Genomic DNA, 22,767 nt, shown 5'->3' with positions numbered 1-22,767 from the left:
GGAGTATCCAGTAAAAGACTAAGCAATTGTTTGCTTACAGGAAAAGTGACTTTTAAAACAAAATTATGAAGAAAAAATTTAATGCTCTAAGAAGGTATACTGCATTTCAGTTATATTAACAACTTTCTTATGTCCAAGTTATATGTTGCAGAAACCCCACAGGAACTAAATTTCTCACTGAGGGCACAATTTATTCAACAGGAGAAACATAGCCCATCTTTTGAAAAATAATACAGTTTGTTCTTTGACATTTTAATACCTGTATAAAATGCATTCTAATGATTCTCACTCCCACCCCTGACTGCCAGTCCCTATTCACCACAGAACACTTCCCAGATTAAGGTCTTTTCTTTGAGTTTTGGGACCCACCGAGTTTAACCACGGCAGCAGTGTATCTTTACTACTTCTCATATTAGAAAGGATGTCTTCTCAAGAGAGCTGGGACTATGACGTAAGGACTCAAACATGGAGTGAAAAATAAACAAGAGAATGAGATGAAGAAAGCAACGGTTTAAAGGCAACATGAGCAATTAGCCAAACCAGTCCATGAAAGGCACCATTCCACCAGAAATTTCTTTCATCCTTTCAGGTCATGATCAGATTCAGGCAGGCACACAAGCACACTTGGAACCCTCCCCACCCCCACCCCCACCCCACACATGCTCACTCCAATCCAAAATAGATTTTTCTAATCTAAAACTGGAAAGAGTAGCCTGTTCTTTAAAGAAATCCCACCCCTTCAATTTCCTGTTATCAGAGAGCCTCTTCGTCAGCTTCAAGGGGGAGATTAATCACTTTTGCAACCCACTGAAAGAGTTTTCTGGAAAGCATAACAACCTGCAAGTGTAAGTGACAGGATTATTCTTCCTGCAGCTCAGCTGCCTACAAATGCTCTCTCATCCATGACTCAGCATGAGGTAAAAGGAGCTAATGAAAAAGGGCACGCTTCCTTTTAGAAATTGTCAACTGACTTTCACCATGTAGAACTGTTTAAAAAAAAATCCCCCAAAGCTTAACAGTAAAGTACAGTGGCTCCCCATGAATGCCGATACTAACACACCCAGAAACTTCTGTTGCACTTTTGCTTGCCCGCCCCTACCCAAGTTCTACTTCTGTAAAGACCTGAGGCAGGAGGTTAGAAGTCCCCCTCCCTATATAAAAGAGATACAACTATAAGGAGGTTAGGTTTGCTGAGCTCAAGATTTGAAGAGGAAAGACAAACCATATGATTTTGAGTTCCCCAAGAGAAGGCAATCGGCCTGGGGCTGTCCCTCCTTGTAAACTGCCACTTGATTTGTGGCAGGAGAGGAAGAATCCACAAAGACATCCTGCCTAAGAGAGGCTCTATGGGCTATTCCTCTTTTACTCCTAGGACACAAGTGAAATCCAAACAGGGTTCTATTGACTTCAGAGCCTGCCTCCCTGATCACTGTAGTGTACTGCTGTGCTAAGATAAAGTGCAAGAGGAGGCATACAGGAATCTGCTCGTGCAGAACAGATTGGTACATGAACAGGATGGACCTGGGTATAGGCAATTGGTTATAAGGATTTCAGCTTTAGAAAGGTACAATTCATATGCAGTGCCCCCCCCCCGAAAGCTCTGTGCTAAAAGCTTAGCTTACCAGTCATGAGAGGTGACATGATCACAAAAATGCTATTGATTCAAGGATTGATCTTTTGGTTCATAGCTGGATGTACAACTAAGAGATAGGGCCTAGCAGCAAGAAGTAGGTTGCATGGTATGTTAGGGAAACTGACCTGTCCTTCAACCCTGCACCCCTTCCCAGCCTTCCTCTGAGAAGCATTGCCCCACCATGCCTTCCAGTTGCCATGATGCTCTGACCCAGTACAGGCCTACAGCACTGTGGACAGATAATCTGTGAAGTGATGTGGCAAAATAAATCCTTCCTCCTTTGTTTCAGGTAACAAATATCCCCATGGTCCATGGGAGCCTACAGTGATCTGAAATCTTTGACCCATGGTGAAGACAGAGAAATAAGCAATACAGAAAATATTTAGGAAAGGAGATTCTGTCTGGGACAGTGAAGCCTAGAAAAATTATCCAAATGTCTTGCTAAGGGAGCTGGCTAGTCAGTGACCAACACATAAGAACAGACTCTCGAGAGAGACTGGCTTTCTTTCGACACGAGGAAGCTTAGAAGAAACATTTGAAGTGCAAGCAATGAAGTAGAGCATAGTCCTATACCACCATAACAACACTGGTAGCTGAGGTCACCAATAGGCCTGACAAAGGATGGCCTGACTCAAAGGGAAAGCACAAGAGAGGCACAAGAGGAACAGCTAAGGAGATTCCTAAGTGGGGCTGATTAGGAAGGAGGAAAGTAAAGGAAGGGTGTGGCATGTAATAACCTTAAGTGGTCACTGAGGACTGAAGGAGCCTCAGGATTGGTACTGGGCAGGTCTGCTGCGAAACTCTGAAAGAGGCTTACCAAAAGAGGATGAGAAGAAGGGCCAGAAGTCCAGAGCTGCAGATTCCTGACTGGACAAGAAAAAAAAATACAGACAAGAACTGATGGGAGATAGAACCACAGTTGAGTGGAGGTAGACCTGCTCAAGAAGTTGGGGTGAGGGGAGGAGAGAGAGAGAGAGAGAGAGAGAGAGAGAGAGAGAGAGAGAGAGAGAGAGAAAGAGAGAGAGAGAAATTAGAAGAAACACAGGAGTGTGCTGTTCATATGATGTTAACTTTAGGAGTACAGAGTTAAAATATGGACAAGCAATTGCAAGACTTAGGCTATGTTGACTGTAGCTGGATAGAAACACAGCAACGAGGGAGCAATAATCAAGAACCCATCAAAAGGGTACTGATGTGCTCTAAAAGGACTGGATGCAGACAGGACAGCAAGCTATATGCTGTGTGGTCAGAGGAGTAAAGGAGACGATGTTATCATAGGATAACAATGATAACAGTGTGGAACACTTACATCACAACTCCTGCATCTATGACTCCAGGAACTTGGAGGAAGAGGGCTTAGAAAGACTCTAAGAGTCAAATACCAGGACAAGGGCTCTAACGGCCATGTGGAAGGGGGAAACTTTCAAAGGATCCTACACCAAGGCTAAATCTATATGCTGCTAGCAGAGGGAGGATTAGCACCTCGCAGAGTGAGCCCTTCAATAAAAGTGGTCAGCCATGAAACTCTATACACAGAAAAAATACATGGACTCAGCAAGATGCACCCATATAGTCTTGATTTCATATATATGCTTGTGTGTGTGCAAGAGTAATAATCAAATAAAAAGGTGTGATCAGTTTGATAATGGGTCATGAAAGCGGCTGGAGTGTCGCTATCTGGGAGGAGTTGGTAGAAGAAGAGGGAAGAGAGATTGAGGTAATTCTATTTAAATTAAAAACTTATTAAAGATTTTTAAAAAGATAATCTTTTAGTTCAATTGCTATCATCTAAAAGCAGAATGTAAGAATAAGGCTAAGGAGAATACACAAGAGGCAACAGCCAACCCCGCAAAGACTGAGAACAGGCAGTCACTCTTGGACAAGCAACGTTTCTCTTTCATCTCAGGTTGGAAGATCACCATTTTTTACTTACTGTCCCTGGGACCAATCAGGAATTGGAGACATCTAGATTTGATTAAAATCCAATCAACTGGCTTCAAGGAAGTGATGGTCTGGGAAGACCTGAATGAACCAGTTGTAAGCCAGCCTGCTGCTTTTAACACCCTACTGTGTGGACTTCTGGTTTCCTAGCCAGCCCACAGATATCCTTCACAGCTAATCTCAATACATACCTCAGGCAGGTTCTGTTTCTCTGACAAAACCTCTGGGACATTATGAGGGCTTCTGTAGATCTTTGACTTTGGGTAGAAAACAAGCCCCAACAGTTATACTGATGTCCCAAGACGAATATGCTCTCCTACTACATTAACATTTTTCACCATGTAAGAAAAATAGGCCAGATATTTCTAAAGAACCATGACTTCCTCCTAAGAATGTAGGAATATATCTCCCACCGGCCTCAACAAGGCAGGGGCATGAATCTCCAAGTTCCACAGACCAAAGGGGAGCAAGTTCAAAAACAAAATTCCTCCCCAAATCTGGCAAATTGTTTAGAGCACACACACACACACATACACGTTAACTTTATGAGTACAGAGTCTTTATATATAATATATATGTATATAATATATGTTATATGTATCATATATATATATACATATATATATATATATATGTATGTGTGTGTGTGTACACACACACACACACACACAAGAAATTTATTGAGAACAGTACTTTGTTTCAACAGTATCATTCTTCTGGACAGTATATCAGGACAGTGCTTATAAAAAAACCACCACAATTGTCATTGTCTCGCCAATGGCTGCACAGTAGCACTATGGTTGACAAAACCTTTTAAACCCAAGCACTTACCTCCTTCTGTTTTTTTAAACTCCATAATATTTAGAATTAATAAAATTAGATCCTGACTAATTGAAAATCTTTTTTCCACTTTTTATTAATTGCTTTAGTTTTCCCAACTTTTTTTCTTGATCACAGACTCATGACAAATATACTTTTTTTTCTGCATTGAAATAATTACAAAGAGAGTAAAGGATTTAAGAGCGTACTGTGACATCTTAGGGCTGAGACTGATGAGAACCAGGTTTAAAATGCAGGCATCCTACCTATTTTCCTCCTTTTGTTCTTTCCTCTACATATTTCTACACAAAAAGGCTTAGAGTACATCCCCATCCACAGAAATATATTCCTTGTAAATACTTCAGGGATGATTTTGGCATGGCTTAGAGATTGCTCAGGCGACAAGAATCCATGTAGGAATGCTGGTTAGCAGAGCCTGCCTTGTCTGCTTTTTGGTAATACTCAGTGAAGGCCAAGTGCCTATGAATCATGACAAAATTATTCTTACTCTCTTATCACCTCTCCCCTTTTGGTAAGTGATTGACTATTAGACACAGGAAGTGCATGTCACTGAATAAATTATGAAAAGTCAAGACTCCATCTGGGCTGGAACAGAGAGAGGGAAGATCATTCATAATAGTAATGGAAGCTTCCGTGAGCCCTGGAAAGAACATCAACTTTATCCCAAAAATACCCCCAATGCTGAACCTGTACTGCAGGCATTGAAAGCTCAGGTAGCTGTGGTAGACTCTGCTACACAGTGACCCACTACAAGTGGCTGCAGAGCTAGCCTGGACTGCTGCAGCATGGACTGATTATCAAAGCATGTAAAGTGTATGAAGGGGCTGCAGGAGCTGCATTTAAATATATCAGAAAGAGTCCCAGGAAGGAAGAAAATTAAAAAAAAAAAACTTACACCATAGATGATATTTAGAGAAAATGAAAAGAAAAATTAGCTTTAGCTACTGGTGAGCAACATCCCTGACTAAGAAGAAGCAAGCCAAACAACATTTTCAAACAAGTAAAAGTGAAAGCATAATAGGAAAGGAAGTGGGAAGAGAAGGGGATGGAGAGAGAGGGAGGAAAAGAGAAGGGAAGAGAGAAGGAAAAGAAGGGGAGGGGAAAGGAGAAGAGAGGGGATAGGAGCAGGAACTGTTATCGCTGGGGAAGTAGAAAGAACGATTTCCCCGAATGCTGACAGGAATGTTTAGAATCCTAACTATTCTTTTGTTTTAAACGTACTAGGTCAATGATTCATATATGCAAGGACAAACCACTTCCTTTAAAGCAAATACCTCACCTTAGTTTTCAGCCATACTATATTTGAGATCTAGGTTTCACAGTGTCGGCTGTGAAAGATACAAAGGAATGATTTTCTAGAAAGAAGGGGAGAAAGAAAGAAAGAAAGAAAGAAAGAAAGAAAGAAAGAAAGAAAGAGGAAGGAGAGAGACAGAATGAGTGAAGGGAGAGAGGGAAGAAAGGAAAGAGGAGGGAGGGAGAGAGGGAAGCAAGGAGAAAGGGACAGGGGAGGGAAGGAAAGGTAGGAAGGAAGGAAGGAAGGAAGGAAGGAAGGAAGGAAGGAAAAGGAAGAGAGAGAGGAGTAGAGAGGTAAGGAGGCAGAGAGAGACCTGGGGAGAGAGGAAGGGAAGGACCTAGAGAGGAATAAAATTATAGTTTATATCTTTATAAATATGGTCATATCATATGTACTGCAAATATCTAAATATGTATATATATATATGTGTGTGTAATGGGTATTTATATAAAATGGCACACATAATGGTACTTATAAAATTAATAAATGTGCTATATATATATATATATATATATATATATATATATATTGCATGTTAGTCCTCATTTCATTCAAGCAATAGAAGATTTGCCACAATCAGAAAAATAACAGAATTTAAATCTTTAGTTCAAGTTTCAACAATTACAGATGGGCTGTATTAAAAAGTAAATGCTGAGTAAATATTATACAGATAGAAAACTTAAGCCAAGAGGGTAACATAAGAGAGACAGCTAGCAATCTCTCAATCTGGCAGGGAATGCTGGGAATTGAACTGAGGCAGGGAGGTACATCCTAAGCCCCTGAATGAGGATCTCAAGTTATGGAGAATAGAATGCTAACACAGAAAGCAGACTGTTCTCTGAAGGTGTGTGATCCAACTTACCAACCTGGATACCGTGTCTGGAAGTCTTTTCAGTGAGGACAAACACAGCACCATTACTCTCCAGGCCACAGGGAGAGGCAGCCTCACTTCTCCCTTTCCCAGTTCCCAGCATTTTACACAAGTCACTGCTAAAGATGCAGTGTGCAGGATGATAATGGCTCTGGACACCTGTAACAGCTTCAAGGGCTTCGAAGGAGTGTTTCTGATTCTTTTCTGAGACGTGAGAGTCAGATGTTAGAACAGTAATACACTGACAAGCTGTACTATGTCCAAACACATCCCTGAATATCTTTGCAGGTTACCAGGACCTTGCCTCTAGCTCCATGTTTACAGTTTGTGAGGAATGAGTAATAGAACCTGATGGCCATTATCAGGTAGCAGGTGATGTTGCCTTGTTATAGAGATGTAAAGGGCTCAATGTATTCGGGCCTGCCACATGCTTCAGGCGTAAGCTCACACACCATTGGCACGGGAAGCAGTTTCCTGCAAAACTCTGTCCACATAGACCTGATTGTTCAGCTCACATAATTTAAAGTCAACCTATCAGTCTGAACCCAAGAAAATTCTTGGTGCGTGGGAAGTCTCTGAAGGTCTAAAGTGTATGGGAGAAAAATGGCCCTCCTGAATCAAATATAACCTTCAACTGCAAGCATGAAAAGAAATAAAACTGCCCAGGGATCTGTAGCCTCAGCAGATCCAAGCAAGACCAGTGCCATTAGTCCTTTGGGCTGGGTATAGACGCAGTTGGAGGAGAGAAAAGAGTATCCTCAACCTCTTTTCCTGACTAGGCAGCTCCACACAGTGCAGAAACCAATGGGCCAAATGGATATCCTCAGTTCAGCCTCTAAACCAAACCCAGCAGATAAAGAATATGTTTTCTGTTTGTATTAGAAGTATAAATTAATGTGATACCACATGGGTTGAGACATGGTACGAATCCAATTCCCAGCATCTTTCAATCAAAAGTCTACGTCATTAGCAACACTAGTTTAATAAACCCCGGTGATGATGCTATAATTGGATTGCTGTTCTAGCGAGTGAGTTTCCAGGGTAACCATGTTCTTACCACAGATAAAATCCACCTGAGAGCACAAAAATGAATGGCTCTGGAAGAGTCAGCAATAAACAAGAGGTCAAGATTTTAGGCTGAAAAGAGCTTTTCCAAAAGTACATTAGTTAGGGTGGACAGAGTCCACAAATTCTAGGCCTGCCACATGCTGCCTCTGTGATTTGGAAAATAAACTTCTCAGGACCTCATTTCTGAATCTACAAAATGAACAAGAGATGGAACAGGGAATAAAACAGGGAACTCAAGGGTTGCTAGTGCATTTTTAAAAGCGGACTAAATGTAAAAATCAGCAAGCAATCCAAAAGACAAGGCTAGCTATCCAGCGGCCTGCAGAAAGGAAAACAAGTTAGCCATTCTCTTTGGTTACACATTACTAGGAAGAAGGCCCCTGGATAGAGAGAGCCTGAGGTGGCTCGGGAGGCCTTGTCTTCTTTGCTGAGGCTCCTGTTCCTGCCTCGGAGGCCCTGACTTCTGGGGACAGGATGACTACTGGGGCAGTTCTGTGGAACTTAACTGGGGAAGGCTGCAACTTTTCAAGCAACAGATTAAGGATGGGGAAAGAATCCTTGCTGAGGGTATGACAGCTAACTAGAATGTTTCATAGTCACACACAGGAGCCCATCGAGTACACATTCCCTCAAGGAAGACTCAAGTGGCATAAGATGGCTTCATGAGTCCAGATGAGTAAGACAGAAAACCCTCATTTGAATAAAAGGACAGAGGGGACATGGACGATGCTCAAGAGCTTCTTTGAAATATGTATTATAGGATTGGGCCCTCTCAGCTGTCTGTCGCTATTAGAAAAGGTACCGGAAGTTCTGGTGGGCTCGCCTGTAGCTATAAGACCCTTTATTCTCCACTCTCCACCCCCAGATCAAGAATTAGGAAGGCAAGGGGATATAGAATGGAAGAAGCTTCTACCAGTGCTCAAAACACACAACTTGCAGTCAGCAACAGCCAGGCGGTGAGGCAGATAAAGTTTGAGAGTAAGAATATCCACAGTCAAAGTTTCTGTTGTCCTGAGATTAAACGCTGAAGCAGGAAGAGATACTATTCTTGCATCAAGTGAGAAAAGATGGTAAAGTGCGATATTAAAATGCAGCACGCTGGAATAAGTTTGCCTCTATAAAAACTGTTATGTTCTGTATGTGATTTAAATTAATGCCTATATTTGTGGGAGATAAAATTAAAATGAAGATAAATGCTGCCAGCATATAGCGTGCTCGCTGGAGCAATAAATAAGGCACGAAAGGTACTTTGCATTTCAGTCACATCTACCCAAACAGGGAGCCCAAAGCACTTGAGGAACATTGGTTAATTAAATGCTGCAAGAGATTCGTGAGCAAGGCATACAGCTACTACATACGCCTTTTATTCGAGCTTGGGCTGTAACCTGGCCTAGGGACCTCTGGAAGCTGCTCCATGGGTCTAAAGAAGTGTGCAGACTTTACTTTTGATACAGCTGGGATGAAGCTTTTTGGGCATCAGGGGCTGGAGAGACTTCTTTGCCCACTGAGGACCTATCGCAGACCTCGGGTATCTGTTTATTACCTGACTCACTAGAAGAAAATACTAAATTTTTAGATGAGAGCACGGTTGTTTCAAGCACATTAAGAACATAAGGCTTTCCCTTTCCCAACAGAAAAGTTGGAAGGGACCAATCCTCTCAGTTTTTCATCTCAGGGCAAAGGCTTCCCCGAAACATTGGACATTTCTATCTTAGCCAAGAGATCCTCTTTAATACTGCCCTCCCCATTTCTCCCAACACTTCCTCAGAATTGTGACCAGGGGATCACTGGCTGCTGCTCTGTTAGTCCTGTCTCGCAGAGCCAAGGAATGTGTCACTATCCACAACTCTGCTTGACAAGAGGTCAGATGACCCTACACATTCAGTAAAGTAAGGGTTACAGAGACCACCTCAGCTGTCATTGCAAACATTATACTCTTTCTACATTTACTTGTATTAGAAATTCCTTCAAATTGAACATTTAAATGGAAATCTGGGTAGCTTCATCTATTATGAGAGTTCCTTACCAATGACCACTGTCCTAAATAAAGTAAGATCAGAAGATGAGACAAAGAATAAAGCAAGGTTAGTGCTTCTCGGCCTCTGGCTCAGATCAAGTGAAGAGTCACACATTGCAATCTCCTAAGTGTTTGTTCTAGGATCAAGACAAATAGACTTTCTTAGAAGACTGTGAGAATCACATAGCTCATTGTTATATTTTTCAGAAAACCTTCAACTGTATTTGTTTCTTTTTATGGTTAAAAATGAAGGCCAGAAAAAGAATTAAAAAGAACCTCTGTATATTTAGACACAGCTCAGTAGCATGCCTAACATTTCTAAGGCTGTAGATCGACTACCAGCCTTGAAATATGAACAAACAAACCAAAATTGAGACAAATTCTGGTCCATTGTAAAGTGAAGTTAAGAGGAAATTCCTGGTTGTGTCATATGATGTAGACTCATGGGAAGACATGTGATGTTTGAAGAGAGTAGAAGTAGGATCCAACAAACAGTGATGGGACATGTACTGGCTAGTTTTGTGTCAACTTGACACAGCTGGAGTTATCACAGAGAAAGGAGCTTCAGTTGAGGAAATGCCTCCATGAGATCCAACTGTAAGGCATTTTCTCAATTAGTGATCAAAGGGGGAAAGGCCCCTTGTGGGTGAGACCATCTCTGGGCTGGTAGTCTTGGTTCTATAAGAGAGCAGGCTGAGCAAGCCAGAAGAAGCAAGCCAATAAAGAACATCCCTCCGTGGCCTCTGCATCAGCTCCTGCTTCCTGACCTGCTTGAGTTCCAGTCCTGACTTCCTTGGTGATAAACAGCAGCATGGAAGTGTAAGCCGAGTAAACCCTTTCCTCCCCAACTTGCTTNTTGGTCATGATGTTTGTGCAGGAATAGAAACCCTGACTAAGACAGGACACTTGCATTGCTTACTATGCAAAGCTTCATTGATCTTGTATCTTCGCTGATCTTCACTTTATTGAGAGAGGCATGGCAGAGAACTTTTCCTGGTCCCTCCTACTGACTCATGCTGACTTGGTGGAGGCTTGGCTGTTAATGCTGGATCATGCCACCACTGCTCATTTGCATTTGGTGACACTACTAAACTGGACTGCTGGTACCCTAACAATGAAGACGGGAAGCACCCAAAGAATTACTTCTAAATGGGTCCACACCTCCATTGTCCTATAGCCCAGCTTTCCTCCCCTACCTTTAAGCAGTGGATAGGAAGGGGGTTCAAGGCATTTGCAAATAGTTACTAAAGTCGTTTTTGAAAAGCCATAGCCTACAGTGAAGCATAACACTTTGCAGTAAATGTATGACTCCCGGGCATGGCAGTTGGATCTTGGTTTCTCTTACTGCCTAGTGTAGTACATTATGCTGCTTGAAGGGCACCATGCATCCATTCTTAATTTCTTATTTTATTTTTAAAATATCTTTTCTTTTTCTGTTTTTGTTTTCAATATATCCTGACTGCACTTGCTCTCCCTCTACACCTCCTAGCCATGTCCTCCTACCCCAGATCCAGCCTTCTCTGTTTCCCTTCAGAAAAGAGCAGGCCTCCCAGGGATAATATCAGCAGAACAGCACATAACAAATAAAATAAAAATAGGCACAAACCCTTGCATCAAGGGTGGGCGAGGCAACCCAGTAAGGGGGAAGGGACCCAAGAACACTCTAAAGAGTCAGACATCCTCTCCATAGCATATATGAAGAGGATCTAGCACAGACCGGCACAGGCTTTGTGATTGCTGCTTCCGTCTCTGGGAGCTCTTTTTTTTTTAATAGATATTTTCTTCATTTACATTTCAAGTGCTATCCCAAAAGTCCCCTATACCCTTCCCTTGCCCCCGCCCTGCTCCCCTACCCACCCACTCCTACTTCTTGGCACTGGCGTTCCCCTGTACTGGGGCATATAAAGTTTGCAAGACCAAGGGGCCTCTCCTCTCTGGGAGCCCTATGAATGCTACTTAGTTGATTCTGTGAGCCATGTCCGGGTATTATGATAGTACACACGTAGAGGGAATGCCCCAGGCTGCTAGCTATTGTTAACATGAACTAGGTGGAAACTATGGATCCTTCCTTCTAAATAATTCTAGGTTCCTGACATCTTCATGGCTAGGCGGAGCCACATAGATATTGGAAACCAATAAGCTGTGAACCAAAGAGGAAATTACTATACATAAGTAGCCCAAGCCACTGCAAATTCTAAATAGTGTACTTTTGCTTGGGACAGAGATCAACTCTTTGAAATGGTGGCTACTGAGACAATGTAGCAAGGTCCTTTCTCAATGTCTGATTAGCAAGTTATGAAAGAAAAGGATGCAGTCTGCTGTAGGCAGATGTAGAGAGCTTTTATAACTGAGTCACTTGGGCTCTGACTCAGGCTCCCTACTTCAGTTAACAGCATGACTTCTGCCTGTTGTTAAATTTCATAATCCAGTAAAAAAATTGGTAAAGAAATAAACATTTGTCCCAGCACTTGGGAGGCAGAGGCAGGCAGATTTCTGAGTTNGAGGCCAGCCTGGTCTACAAAGTGAGTTCCAGGACAGCCAGGGCTATACAGAAAAACCCTAAAAAAAAAAAAAAAAAAAAAAAAAAGAAAAAGAAAGAAAGAAAGAAAGAAAGAAAGAAAGAAAAAGAAATAAACATTTGTGTGACAAGAATTTCAGCCCAATATAGTACAATATATATAAAATATATTTGAGGCAAATCACATTGATATTGCTACAATTCAAGTTCTTCAGACTTCTGATAACTCCCAAACTTCCTTTTGTAGAACTACTCACTTTGAGTTGAAGGGCCAAAAACCCCTTCATCTTGTTAATGTACCTACCAATATTAATCTCTACTATATAACTTATCATTTGAGTGATTATTGCAACGACTCATCAAATGAAAGGCACTGCTTACTATAAACCGTCCTCTTACCTCTTACAGTTCTAGAAGCAAAATCAGTGCCATTTAAGTCATAACTGTTTCTTCATTGAATGTTTATTATATTCTTGTTCAAAGACATGGTTTGAAATATACTTGAAACCAACTCATGTTGGTTTTAGTAAATTGTGTGTCCCTTTCTTGTTATGAATAAATGCAAAAACAAAGCAACATGTGGTTTTCTTGGTGTTCTAAAGAATTCTTTGCATTTGGAGATCAGTCTTTTGAGTTATGTTTTTATCAAGAGTCACAGTAATTCTATGGTTCTCTATAACATTGTCACTAAGGCCAGCAGGAACAATTACAAGAACTCTGTCACCAGGACTATCTTCCAGGCTGACCTTCATGATCCATTTTGATGGTCTTGATGACAGTGATTTGTAAATGATTTTTGGCACCTGACTCTTAGCAATCAGTTGGAAATGGGAAGAAACTCAAGAGACAAAGAGTTTATAATTGCTGAAGTATAAGCATGTGAGGGGTACTGTGCTCTGCTGCCTCAAGGATGCCAAGGTTCACTCCCACAACTGGCTGGGTAGGCAATACAGTCTTATACTCCATACTTTCATGCCTTTTTCCATGAATCATCTAGAGATAAAGACATTTGTTGAACACTGCTGACCAATGAGGGACACTGTTCCTCCATGGGCATCTGACATCTCAACAACTGCTTGTAAGGGCTATCTGGCTTAAAAACTATGTTGGGAAGCTTCTCTTAATAGCAATAAGTTCAACTTTTAATCTTTTGTTTTTGTTGGGCTTGGTGGAGAAAAAAAATCATAGCAAACACAAATGTAACTCCTCAATCTTTGAAGTGTCAGTATTTATACATGTATTTATTCTGTTTAAAGAAAATCAAAAATAAATAACCCCCAATATTATTGACAGCTTGTTGGTCAAGTGAGTAAACAATTTGGGGGATTTGGGGATGTTCTTATCCTGTGAAGTTATACATACACTCCTATCTTTAGAAAACAATGGTGTTTTGGAGTGCTGTATACATACAGAGAATAAAGCTTTGTCACAATCATGCCTAAAACATACACACATGTGCATGCAAACATGATAGTAAAACAAATTTATTGCACTTTTAATTATTTTCTGTGACTAGACATGAACGTTTTCCTTGGAAATGCAAAAAAGAAAAAAAAGTCATCACTTTTGACATCTGGTGACAAAATGAGCTTCATCCCGTGGAGCATAGGAAGGGACTGAGTCTGCAGTAGGGGAGAAATTTAATAACACATATCCTTCTTTTCTAGCACTTCTACAGCTGCCCTTTGTACAGGACAGTTAGCAGAAATGAACAATTACCAAGGAGGCTCAATACAAAGCTTTGAATGTAGCTCTTTATGTACTTATCAAATGAGTGTAATAATTTGCTATAATTCTCCCTCCTGATTATATACAGTAGCTATTTCATTCTCTAAATAATATCTTATGCTTTTTTTTTAGAAGTTGGTTAAATTGCTTAGGAGGAGAATATTAGGCTCAGTTTCTTTGAAGGGTAATATAGTGGGTGTGACTGTATAATTATCTCTACCGGGCTTTCACCCACCACACAATGGTGTCTACTCTATCTATTGCTTTCCTGTTGAGAGCTCCAGCTAATCCCAACTAGAATGTAGGAAAATAAGGCAGCGAATTTTATTTTTAACTTAGGACTGGGAGAATAAGAGAGAAAAATACTAGGACTGATTAAATCTGTTGCATTTGCGATTTTAATTTTAAGGCGTTCCAGATCTCTGTGCTGCCAAGCAGGCACTGCGACTCCGGCCCTGCAGTGACTATTCAGTGTCCTGTTTGATGCTCCCTACCTGAGACCAACTGTCCAATGAGAGCTCTGCAGCACACAATCTTCATACTGGGCAATTGCTTCTCTACTATTTATGGAGAATATTATTTTACTTTAAATTTTAAAGATTAAATATTAAAATGGCAAATATTTCATTATAAAGATACTAAATATAAAAATATCAGTGGCTTCTAGAAAAACTAAAAACAAACAAACAAACAAACACCAAGAAAACAGGCACTTTAACAAACATAACCAGACTTCCCAGGACTCTGAAGGTACATCTGCAATTGATATTATACAAAGTGAACAAGTGGTATTTATGTATTTAGGAATACATGCACACAAAAAACCCACCCCCACCATGAACAACAAAAGCATAAAGAGGCTGTAAGTTTGAACCAGGGAGCAGAGCACAAGAAGGTTTTGAAAAAAGGAAAGGAAAGAAGGAAATGTTACAATTATAATCTCAAAAAAATTGCAAAAGGTCACACAGGAATTCTCTCTACCTAACTGCCTTAACTATAAGATGCAGAGAACTCAAGAGGCCTTGGGCGTGCTTACTCAGATATTCTTAATCACCTAACAAAGGACGGAACACTCTGCTTACTTCTGTACACTAAACGATGAAGCAGGTATAGTAATTTCATCCAGATTAGAATCAGTTCACATTACAGTAAACTCTTGAATTAGTATGGTTACTATATTACAGCAATGGAAAAATAAAACTGAAATTAAACTGAGATCATTTCAAAGCTGATTACTACAGATAAAGGTCTTTAGGGCTGGTGTAAGAACTAGAGTAAACATTTTACTAAATGTTTTTCCAACTAGAATGAGGTAAGCATGGCATGAATCTATCACCACATTATAATTCAGGACTTGTTGAAAAGCAAAGGGTGTGTGTGTCTGTATGTGTCTGTGTGTGTCTGAGTGTGTGTGTCTGTATGTGCAAATATATGTCTTTGCCTAGTATCACTGTTCCCTAATATACGGAGAGTATCAGTATTTTAAAGTATATATTGAGTTGCCAATTCATGTTTAACCATCTGAGCCATAGTGTCTTGGCTCAAAGACCATATCTGTCCACCTAATCAGGACTTTGGGTTAAATCCTTCTGTTACAATTTCCCTAACTGTAAACTACTGAAAAATGATAATCTACCATATTCTTATGAGAGATTTAACTGACAAAAGTCATTGAACATTCTCGAAAGACGTCAGATATTACTGGAAAATTTATTTAAGTATAACTTCCTAATGTAAGAACAAGTTAGCTTCAGCTGCAGAAGTGCTAAATCAGAGGACTTTATCTCACATTCTACCTGGATTATTACGGCTCATGTCCATAAGGAAGACACATCCGCTTTCACTCACTACGCAAGGCCTCTACAGTTTAAGCACATCACAAGTTACCTCTCTAATCCAAACCAAGTTGTTATCACAAACCTTCAGTGTTCCAGTGCTCCTCTTCAGGCATGCCCCTACTTTCCCCAGCAGCCTACAGGACAGGGTGCACAATACACAAAGTCACTGCACTGCACTGAACCATCACCAACGCATTCTTTCAGACACATTCTTTCTTTCCACTTACTCCATTTTCTAAGCCCTTCAAATTCTTCAAAAAGCTGGGAGCACCAATCTTTTATACACATCTTACACTTAAAACTATGGGACCTTGAGCCAACTTGGCATGAGCCCACTGTCTAGCTTAACTGTGGCAAACTCTCTGACCTATCCACCAGGATATAACCTGTAGCTAGCCCTTTCTGTGACCTCATAGAGGGCACAGTCACACATACCCGGAGGGAAGACAGACTCTACCCACAAAGCTACTGTACACCTACAGATATCTTGAACTACTTTGAGTCTCAGCACACTTTTTCACAGCAAAGCACTTCCTTCTCCATTCCACATACTTCCAGACTACAAACGTCACCCTAATCTTTTAGAAGAGACTTCTCAAAGACCTCCTCAGCTTGACAAGATTCACCTTCCTGAGCTTCCGACATAAACACAAAGGAACTGCAACTGTCCCTTGGCACTTGCTTTATCACGGCACAGAACATTGTTAGTGTAAATGCCATTACAAGTTGCGTTTTATGTCTAGCACATACAATGTCTCTAGCTCATGGCAGGTCCTCAATAAATCCTTGTTAATGTATTGATCAAGTCTTAAAAGCTCATTTGATTTACAGAAGTAAAAGTAAAAAGTATTGCACCCTGAAAATACAACCAAATGAATAAACAAAAGCCTTAGTTATTAAATTATCTCCCTATAGATTAATTTCTCAAATCTTTTTTTGTGTTTGACTCTACTCTTGAGCCTGGCTGTCGAGGTTCCCAATTATGCTTGGTACTATGCAAGAAAAACTATAGTTCTGCTTCCTGCAAAGGACTAATTTATATCAAGACTTTCCATAGGTAAAATAGTAGTAATATCACAAATATGTATAGCTACAAGATTTACTCCAACTGCTTCCTCAAGGGGAGAGAACTAATACCAGTAGACTATCAAAGGCAGGCCTTCTCCTTTGCATCATCATTACCTCCTAACATAAATCCTGTAATCTCTGAAATTAGGAGTAGGGATATGAGCAAAGTCCTGATGATGGTGTAAACCCTATATGTAGAAAATATAGGTCACCAATTGTTTTAATTTTTCTAATTGTGTGTGTTATGCCTGTGTACCGTGTGCCTTTTTGAAGCATGTGCAGGCAAGAAGAGGACATCAGATCTGCTTCTGGAGTTAACATCAGTTGGGAGATATTATGTGAGTACTGGGAATACAACCTGTGTTCTCAGGAAAAGCAGCCCATTCTCTTAATGTTTGAGCCACCTTTCTAGCGCCAAGGATTTATATTCATTAGCAGAGAAACAGAAATGCCTTGGTATGATGTGAAATGTCTTATTTCAAGGCAGAAGTGAAATTTCCAAAGAGCAAGTGTCAAAAGAAGTAATACAAAGAATTATAGGAGTTGACAAACCACAATGATTTCACTAATGAAATCATTCCATGGGGTATAAAGAATATTCACTTAAGGATTAGTAGCATTAGAAATTTGGATTTAAAAAGTTTGAAACTTTAAAAAGTACTCTAAAACTGACATTGAAGTATGAAACACAAGTAGATATTAGTAATACTATGTGACATTATAAAACCAGGGAAATCTGAGACCTAGGTGAACAGTACAGAAGATACAGGGAAAAAAACCACCACAATCTAGATATTTTAGTTGTGTGCTCTATGGAAAGTCCTCTAGGGTTTCTCAAATAAAACCTAGAGACAGTACAGTAATAAAAAAGAGGATAGGTATAGGTGCTTTTCAGCTATAAATATGGTGCCTTATATGTCACCAGTAATAGCAGTAATACTCTATTGTGGTAGGCATTATGATAAGAACCATAAACACTACACATGATGCTTGGGGTTATATGAATGCATCTGTGTTTTTAACATGAAGAAAGAAATGATGGTGCTAACTTACCTAATTGGTTTCAATCTCTCAGAAACTGACATTAAAAATGTAGATGCTGGGAATTCAAGAGATGGCTAAGTAGCTAAAAGCACTTGCTCCTCTTATAGTTGACCAGGGTTTGATTCCTAGAACCCAATGGCAACTCACAGAGCATCTGTAACTCCAGTTCCAGGAGACCTGATGCACTCCTCTGGCCTTGAAAGGCACCAGGAACACAGGTTGTGCACAGACATACGGGTAGGCAAACCATTCATATACACAGATTTAACAGAATTAACTTACAAATAAAATGTAGATACCTCAAAGAATAAGGACACGGTATTACATATTCATTATTCCTAACAACCATAGGAGATAGGATCTATGAACAGCTCCATTTTTACGATGTGGAAATACAGGACCAGAGAGGTAAATATGTAAGAGAACATGGAAATTATGTTTAGAAAACTATAAAAGAGACTCATGCAGCGTGAGAGCTACAACTTTTTGGGAAGTCCATTAAGGCACCAAGAGTAGAGTTGCCAAGAGAAATGACTGTGATGCATGCGGCCAAGCCTGACAACCTGAGTCCGACTTTTGCCACAGACATGGTACGCCATCACAAGTTGTCCTCTGAGCTTCATGGTTGCCACTTCACTTATTCACGAGCAAACAGAATAAGTACATTTAAAATGTAACAAAACCGGGGAAAATTAGAATGAGTCAGGAGTCAGGGTTTCTTCTATTTACTGCACGGTGGTTAGAGTCCTGACAGTTCAAAAGGCAAAGTGCTAGGAATATACATTTTTTCAAAAATGGCAGTTTTAAAAGATGCACTTTTTCAAAATAGTCTTGTATCAGAAAGAGTTGTCTCAAACTTACCAAAACTGCCTCCTGAGTCCTGCTCCCATACCTGAAAATCTCGATATATGGCATTCTAAATTCTATGTGAAAATCTAGCCTATACATTAGGAGACGCATAGTTTACATTGCCCTGAGAATCTGCACACAATCAGCTGAGAAGCAGCAGCAGGGTGTGGAGCTCCAGCATCTCCTTATCCAAACATTAGATAGCTCGGGTACTGAGAGTGTAAGGCAGGAGATGCTTTGTACAATTACCACCAAAGGGGACAAACGTCAGTCCTATCTATTCTACAACAACACTACTCACACAGAGATTCTTTCAAAGGCCATTAATTCCTAAGCCCTTGGTGTCACCATGAAGCTCCATGTGCACCATCACTTCACAGGACAAAAGTTAAATCATGCTTTGTGACAAGGAAATCGGTCCACACTGAGAAGGAGCCAGTGCTTCTCAGGAAAGGCATTTCTATGTATTTGCTAAAAGAAAATGCTTAAAAAAACAACAAACTTGAAGTATGGTAGAGTTCCTTTTGAAACATTTATGCCTGAATGTTTCTTTATTTTACATCTGACGTTTTATTTTTTATTATTTAAATTCCTTAAATTAGGAGGAGACATTATGGATTTTTTATGTTTTATTAAGAAAAAAAGGAAAGATCATTATCAAGAATTTTAAAAAACAGTTTGAAATTTAATAGTCAGAGAACCAGGAAGCCTGATGTGGGACTGTGTCTTGCAGCAATAACAGAGCTGGACCAATGAAATGTTAACAACATGTATGCATAAGAGTAACAATTAACATCACAATGGGAGAAGGCACAGGGACCAGCCACTAGATGAAAACTCCAGGCAATTAACAACTGCTACATGGAGAAGAGGGCTTACCTCTTTGTTGATTATCCAATACCAATGGTCTAATATACATGCAAGCAAAACTGAATGAACTCAGCAGGCTGTATCTAAAATGTATTCATTTACATGTGTAAGTAAAAACAATGGTCAAAATAGGGGGTGCATTTAGAAATGGGTAATATGGGGGTAGGACTTGAGGGGAAGAAAAGGAGAAGAAAAGCAATATAATTATATTTTAATTAAATAAAAATTATATATGAAAGCTTTTAAAAAGTAATCAAAGCACTAATGTGTTAATTGCTGTGGTAATACACAGCATTTTTCAAAAAATTGTGTATATATATATATATATATATATATATATATACATGAATGATTCACATATTTCAAAGTATATCGCCACTTTGAAGGAATGTTGTGCAAGGACACAAAAGGTTTCTTGTCACATATATCCAGATATGCATGTATTTAGAAGCACATATTCTACCCATATGGGATTCCCACTTAACAGAGAGAAGAAAATGCCAAAAGACTTCCTTGCTAGGGTCTCAGTATATGAACCTCCACTAAGCTCCTTTGAACAGTGCTTTTATGATTAGTAAAAGGAGGAACTTATTTTGTTATCCCTTATAGAAGCTATTAAGATGTGGATTTTATTTGAAAGGCAGGCCCCTGTAGGGATCTCTTAAAAATCATAATCTCATCTTAGAGGCTATTTTGGTCAAGAACCATAGATTAGCCACTACCTAACAGCACTCACCTTTAGACTATTTAGCATGTGTGGATAATACTGCAGTGAACAGGACAAGGCTGACAGTGATACTGTCCTCCAGGCCCCTTGACCTTTGTAGTAAAAGATGATGAGATAACAATATTGTCCTTCCAGTAGACAGTATGAAAAAGATACCCAGTAGTTGCAATAAACCAAAAGTGCAATCTAAACACTAATGGGATCTATAGGCCAAGAGGAGAGGCAGTAGGAAACTAGGAATGTCCATTCTCTGTGCTATACAGCTAGTTAAGACATACAACCAAGGAGGAAACACGACTAAGATCTGCTTCACCCCGACTTCTCAACTTCTCCTTTCCCTGGCCCTCTGACCACTGAGAGCCACTCAGCAGAGCCCACCACTTCACCAGCCTCACATCCTCAGGGGCTAATCTGCACCCTAAGTTATAGTCACACTCCCATTGTGTTTTAGCCTTCCAAAGAGATTGCATGAAGTTAGATATTTCCACTGTCCTCTCACATATTACTATGATTAAGGTCCAGAAGGAAACTTCTTGGATCTTTACAATGAAGAATCATCCTGTCTATGCTTCCCCCATTGGTCACAGGAGAAGTGACATTCACCTCTTAGTAGATCTGAGAGGACATAGGGCAGCCGACGTTCAGCCCTTGGCAGGCAGACATTGACTCCAGCCTACATCATGCTCCTCTCTGTTTCCCTAAATTCTAAAATATACAAGAGGCAATCTTATGCCAGGAGAGAACTTCAGGGCACTTGTGCTGCTGTAAGGAAGGGAAGGCTACATATGTAGAAATAAAGCAGTAGTTTTCCCCTTGGGCTCAAGGCCACATCCCTGTGTTTCTGATAGTGACAGCCTTACACATTGACACCATCTGCCTGAAGTCTCTATTTATAGACATAGGTGGAGACCTATGTGTTCTATTTTCTGAAGTCACAACAATGAACATTCTGCTAAAATTTGTTCATCTGTATTTCATACTGTTTTCTGCTAACCTTAAATTAGAGACAGTGCCATCGTGCTTTGAATTGGTTCAGAGCATTGAGAAAGAAAGGAGACTCAGGACAGAACTGATCATGACATCCTGTCATGGGACTCACCGCCAGCATTTAGCAGATGTGTGCATTCCATGTTGCCAAGAGTCCATCTACACTGCCTTGGCATCTCGCTCACCAGCCTTCCCGATCCACATAGAACGCTAGAACACTGCTCCCTATGCAGCAGACTCTCCTTTTCCTTTGCTTAGTCTCCTTAATAACAATCAGTGTCTGCGATGCACCCCTCCTCTGTCCAGGAATACATCGTGGAAGAAAATCTGTCCCATCCTGTTCTTGACTCTTAAGTGTCTTCTCTAAACCTTGCTTCTCACTGCCTCCCTTCTCTTCACACCCTGTCAGGGCCTTCACTTCCAGAAGGCTTGCTTTTCCACAGAACAAAGGCAGAGGAAATTTATCTTTGCTGTCCTCCCCTTTTCATTATAGAAAATCCAAAGCTCAAAAAGAACTAAGTTGGCAGAAATTTCTATTATTAAATGAGACATTGAATGTAAGTTTCTGAAAGTATTTTGTTTACCTGACTCTTAAATCTTCAAAACAATCAATTTAACCAAGTTTGGAGTCTAACTATGATGAAGGAGCAGGCAAAATGTAAAGTTTCCTCCACCCCCATGGTTCTATTCAAGAGAAGAACCTCGGAACACTGTTTGTTTATTTAAATAAATATATTAGTCACAGCCCTGTGATAGGTAATTCTGAACTCTAGTCACAAGTAATTGGATTGGAGACTACAGCAAAACCTGAGCAGATAACTATGGACTGTGTTGGAGGATGAATACCTTCCCAATTTGTACTGGAGAAGAACCAGCTAAAATAATGGCCTTAGTGCTTCTGGCATCCGAGTGTAAGTATCCAGAGAAAAATAACCAGGGACAGTGATGAACTGGGTAAGCTGGAGATAGTATGAAGAAGCCAGACGGCCCTAGAGGAAAAGCTTCCTTATCTCCACAAGAAAAATAAAGAGAACTACCAATAGGAAGAAGGAAAGAGGAGTGAGGGAGCTAACTAAACCCTAGTCCAGTAGGGACCACTCAGCATGGAAACCTTGGAAGTTTATCTGAGATAACCAAATTGGCTATGTTGGGCCTTCAATCATATCCTGAACCTCCATGAGACCAGGTGTTCTAATACTTTGTTCTTTTCCCTTCTTTAGACAAAGAGGAAATCTACTATAAATGTTCACCATCCAACATCATCTTCACCTCTAGAGCCCTGGCCAGACTTAACTAAAACAAACCTGATAAATATTTCTTTATTCTAATAAAATGTAGACAAACAGGATTCTGAATCATATGGTTTCTGATGGTTTTAACAATGAATAGATTTATCAGTGAATAAAATATGAAATAGAGGGATGGCATGAGTGTTCCTACCTCCAATATAAACATCTAGAATGATGAAGTAATC

The 22,767-nt window shown here is 40.2% G+C and overlaps 1 protein-coding gene across 10 annotated transcripts in view; it reads right to left on the bottom strand.

Moving 5' to 3' along the window:
- Window positions 1–22,767, bottom strand: part of Lpp (LIM domain containing preferred translocation partner in lipoma) — a 590,743-nt gene that overhangs the window by 244,292 nt on the left and 323,684 nt on the right. Inside the window, exons 1-2 of one of the 10 annotated variants that reach the window (XM_021185106.2) lie at window positions 15,976–16,834; window positions 15,831–15,882 (exon numbers count right to left, since the gene is read on the bottom strand). The exons of 8 other annotated variants lie outside the window; for them this stretch is intronic. In XM_021185106.2, the coding sequence (XP_021040765.1) occupies window positions 15,831–15,882; window positions 15,976–15,980 (57 nt within the window). In that variant the 5' untranslated portion in view covers window positions 15,981–16,834. Of the gene's footprint in view, window positions 1–15,830; window positions 15,883–15,975; window positions 16,835–22,767 lie in introns of those variants that run through there. One more of the 10 variants, XM_021185107.2, reaches the window with a different exon arrangement.

This window comes from Mus caroli, chromosome 16 (assembly GCF_900094665.2).
Source record: "Mus caroli chromosome 16, CAROLI_EIJ_v1.1, whole genome shotgun sequence".
Classification (NCBI taxonomy): domain Eukaryota; kingdom Metazoa; phylum Chordata; class Mammalia; order Rodentia; family Muridae; genus Mus; species Mus caroli.
Note: the sequence above shows the minus strand (reverse complement) of the source record. Positions and strands in the feature narration are given on the sequence as shown.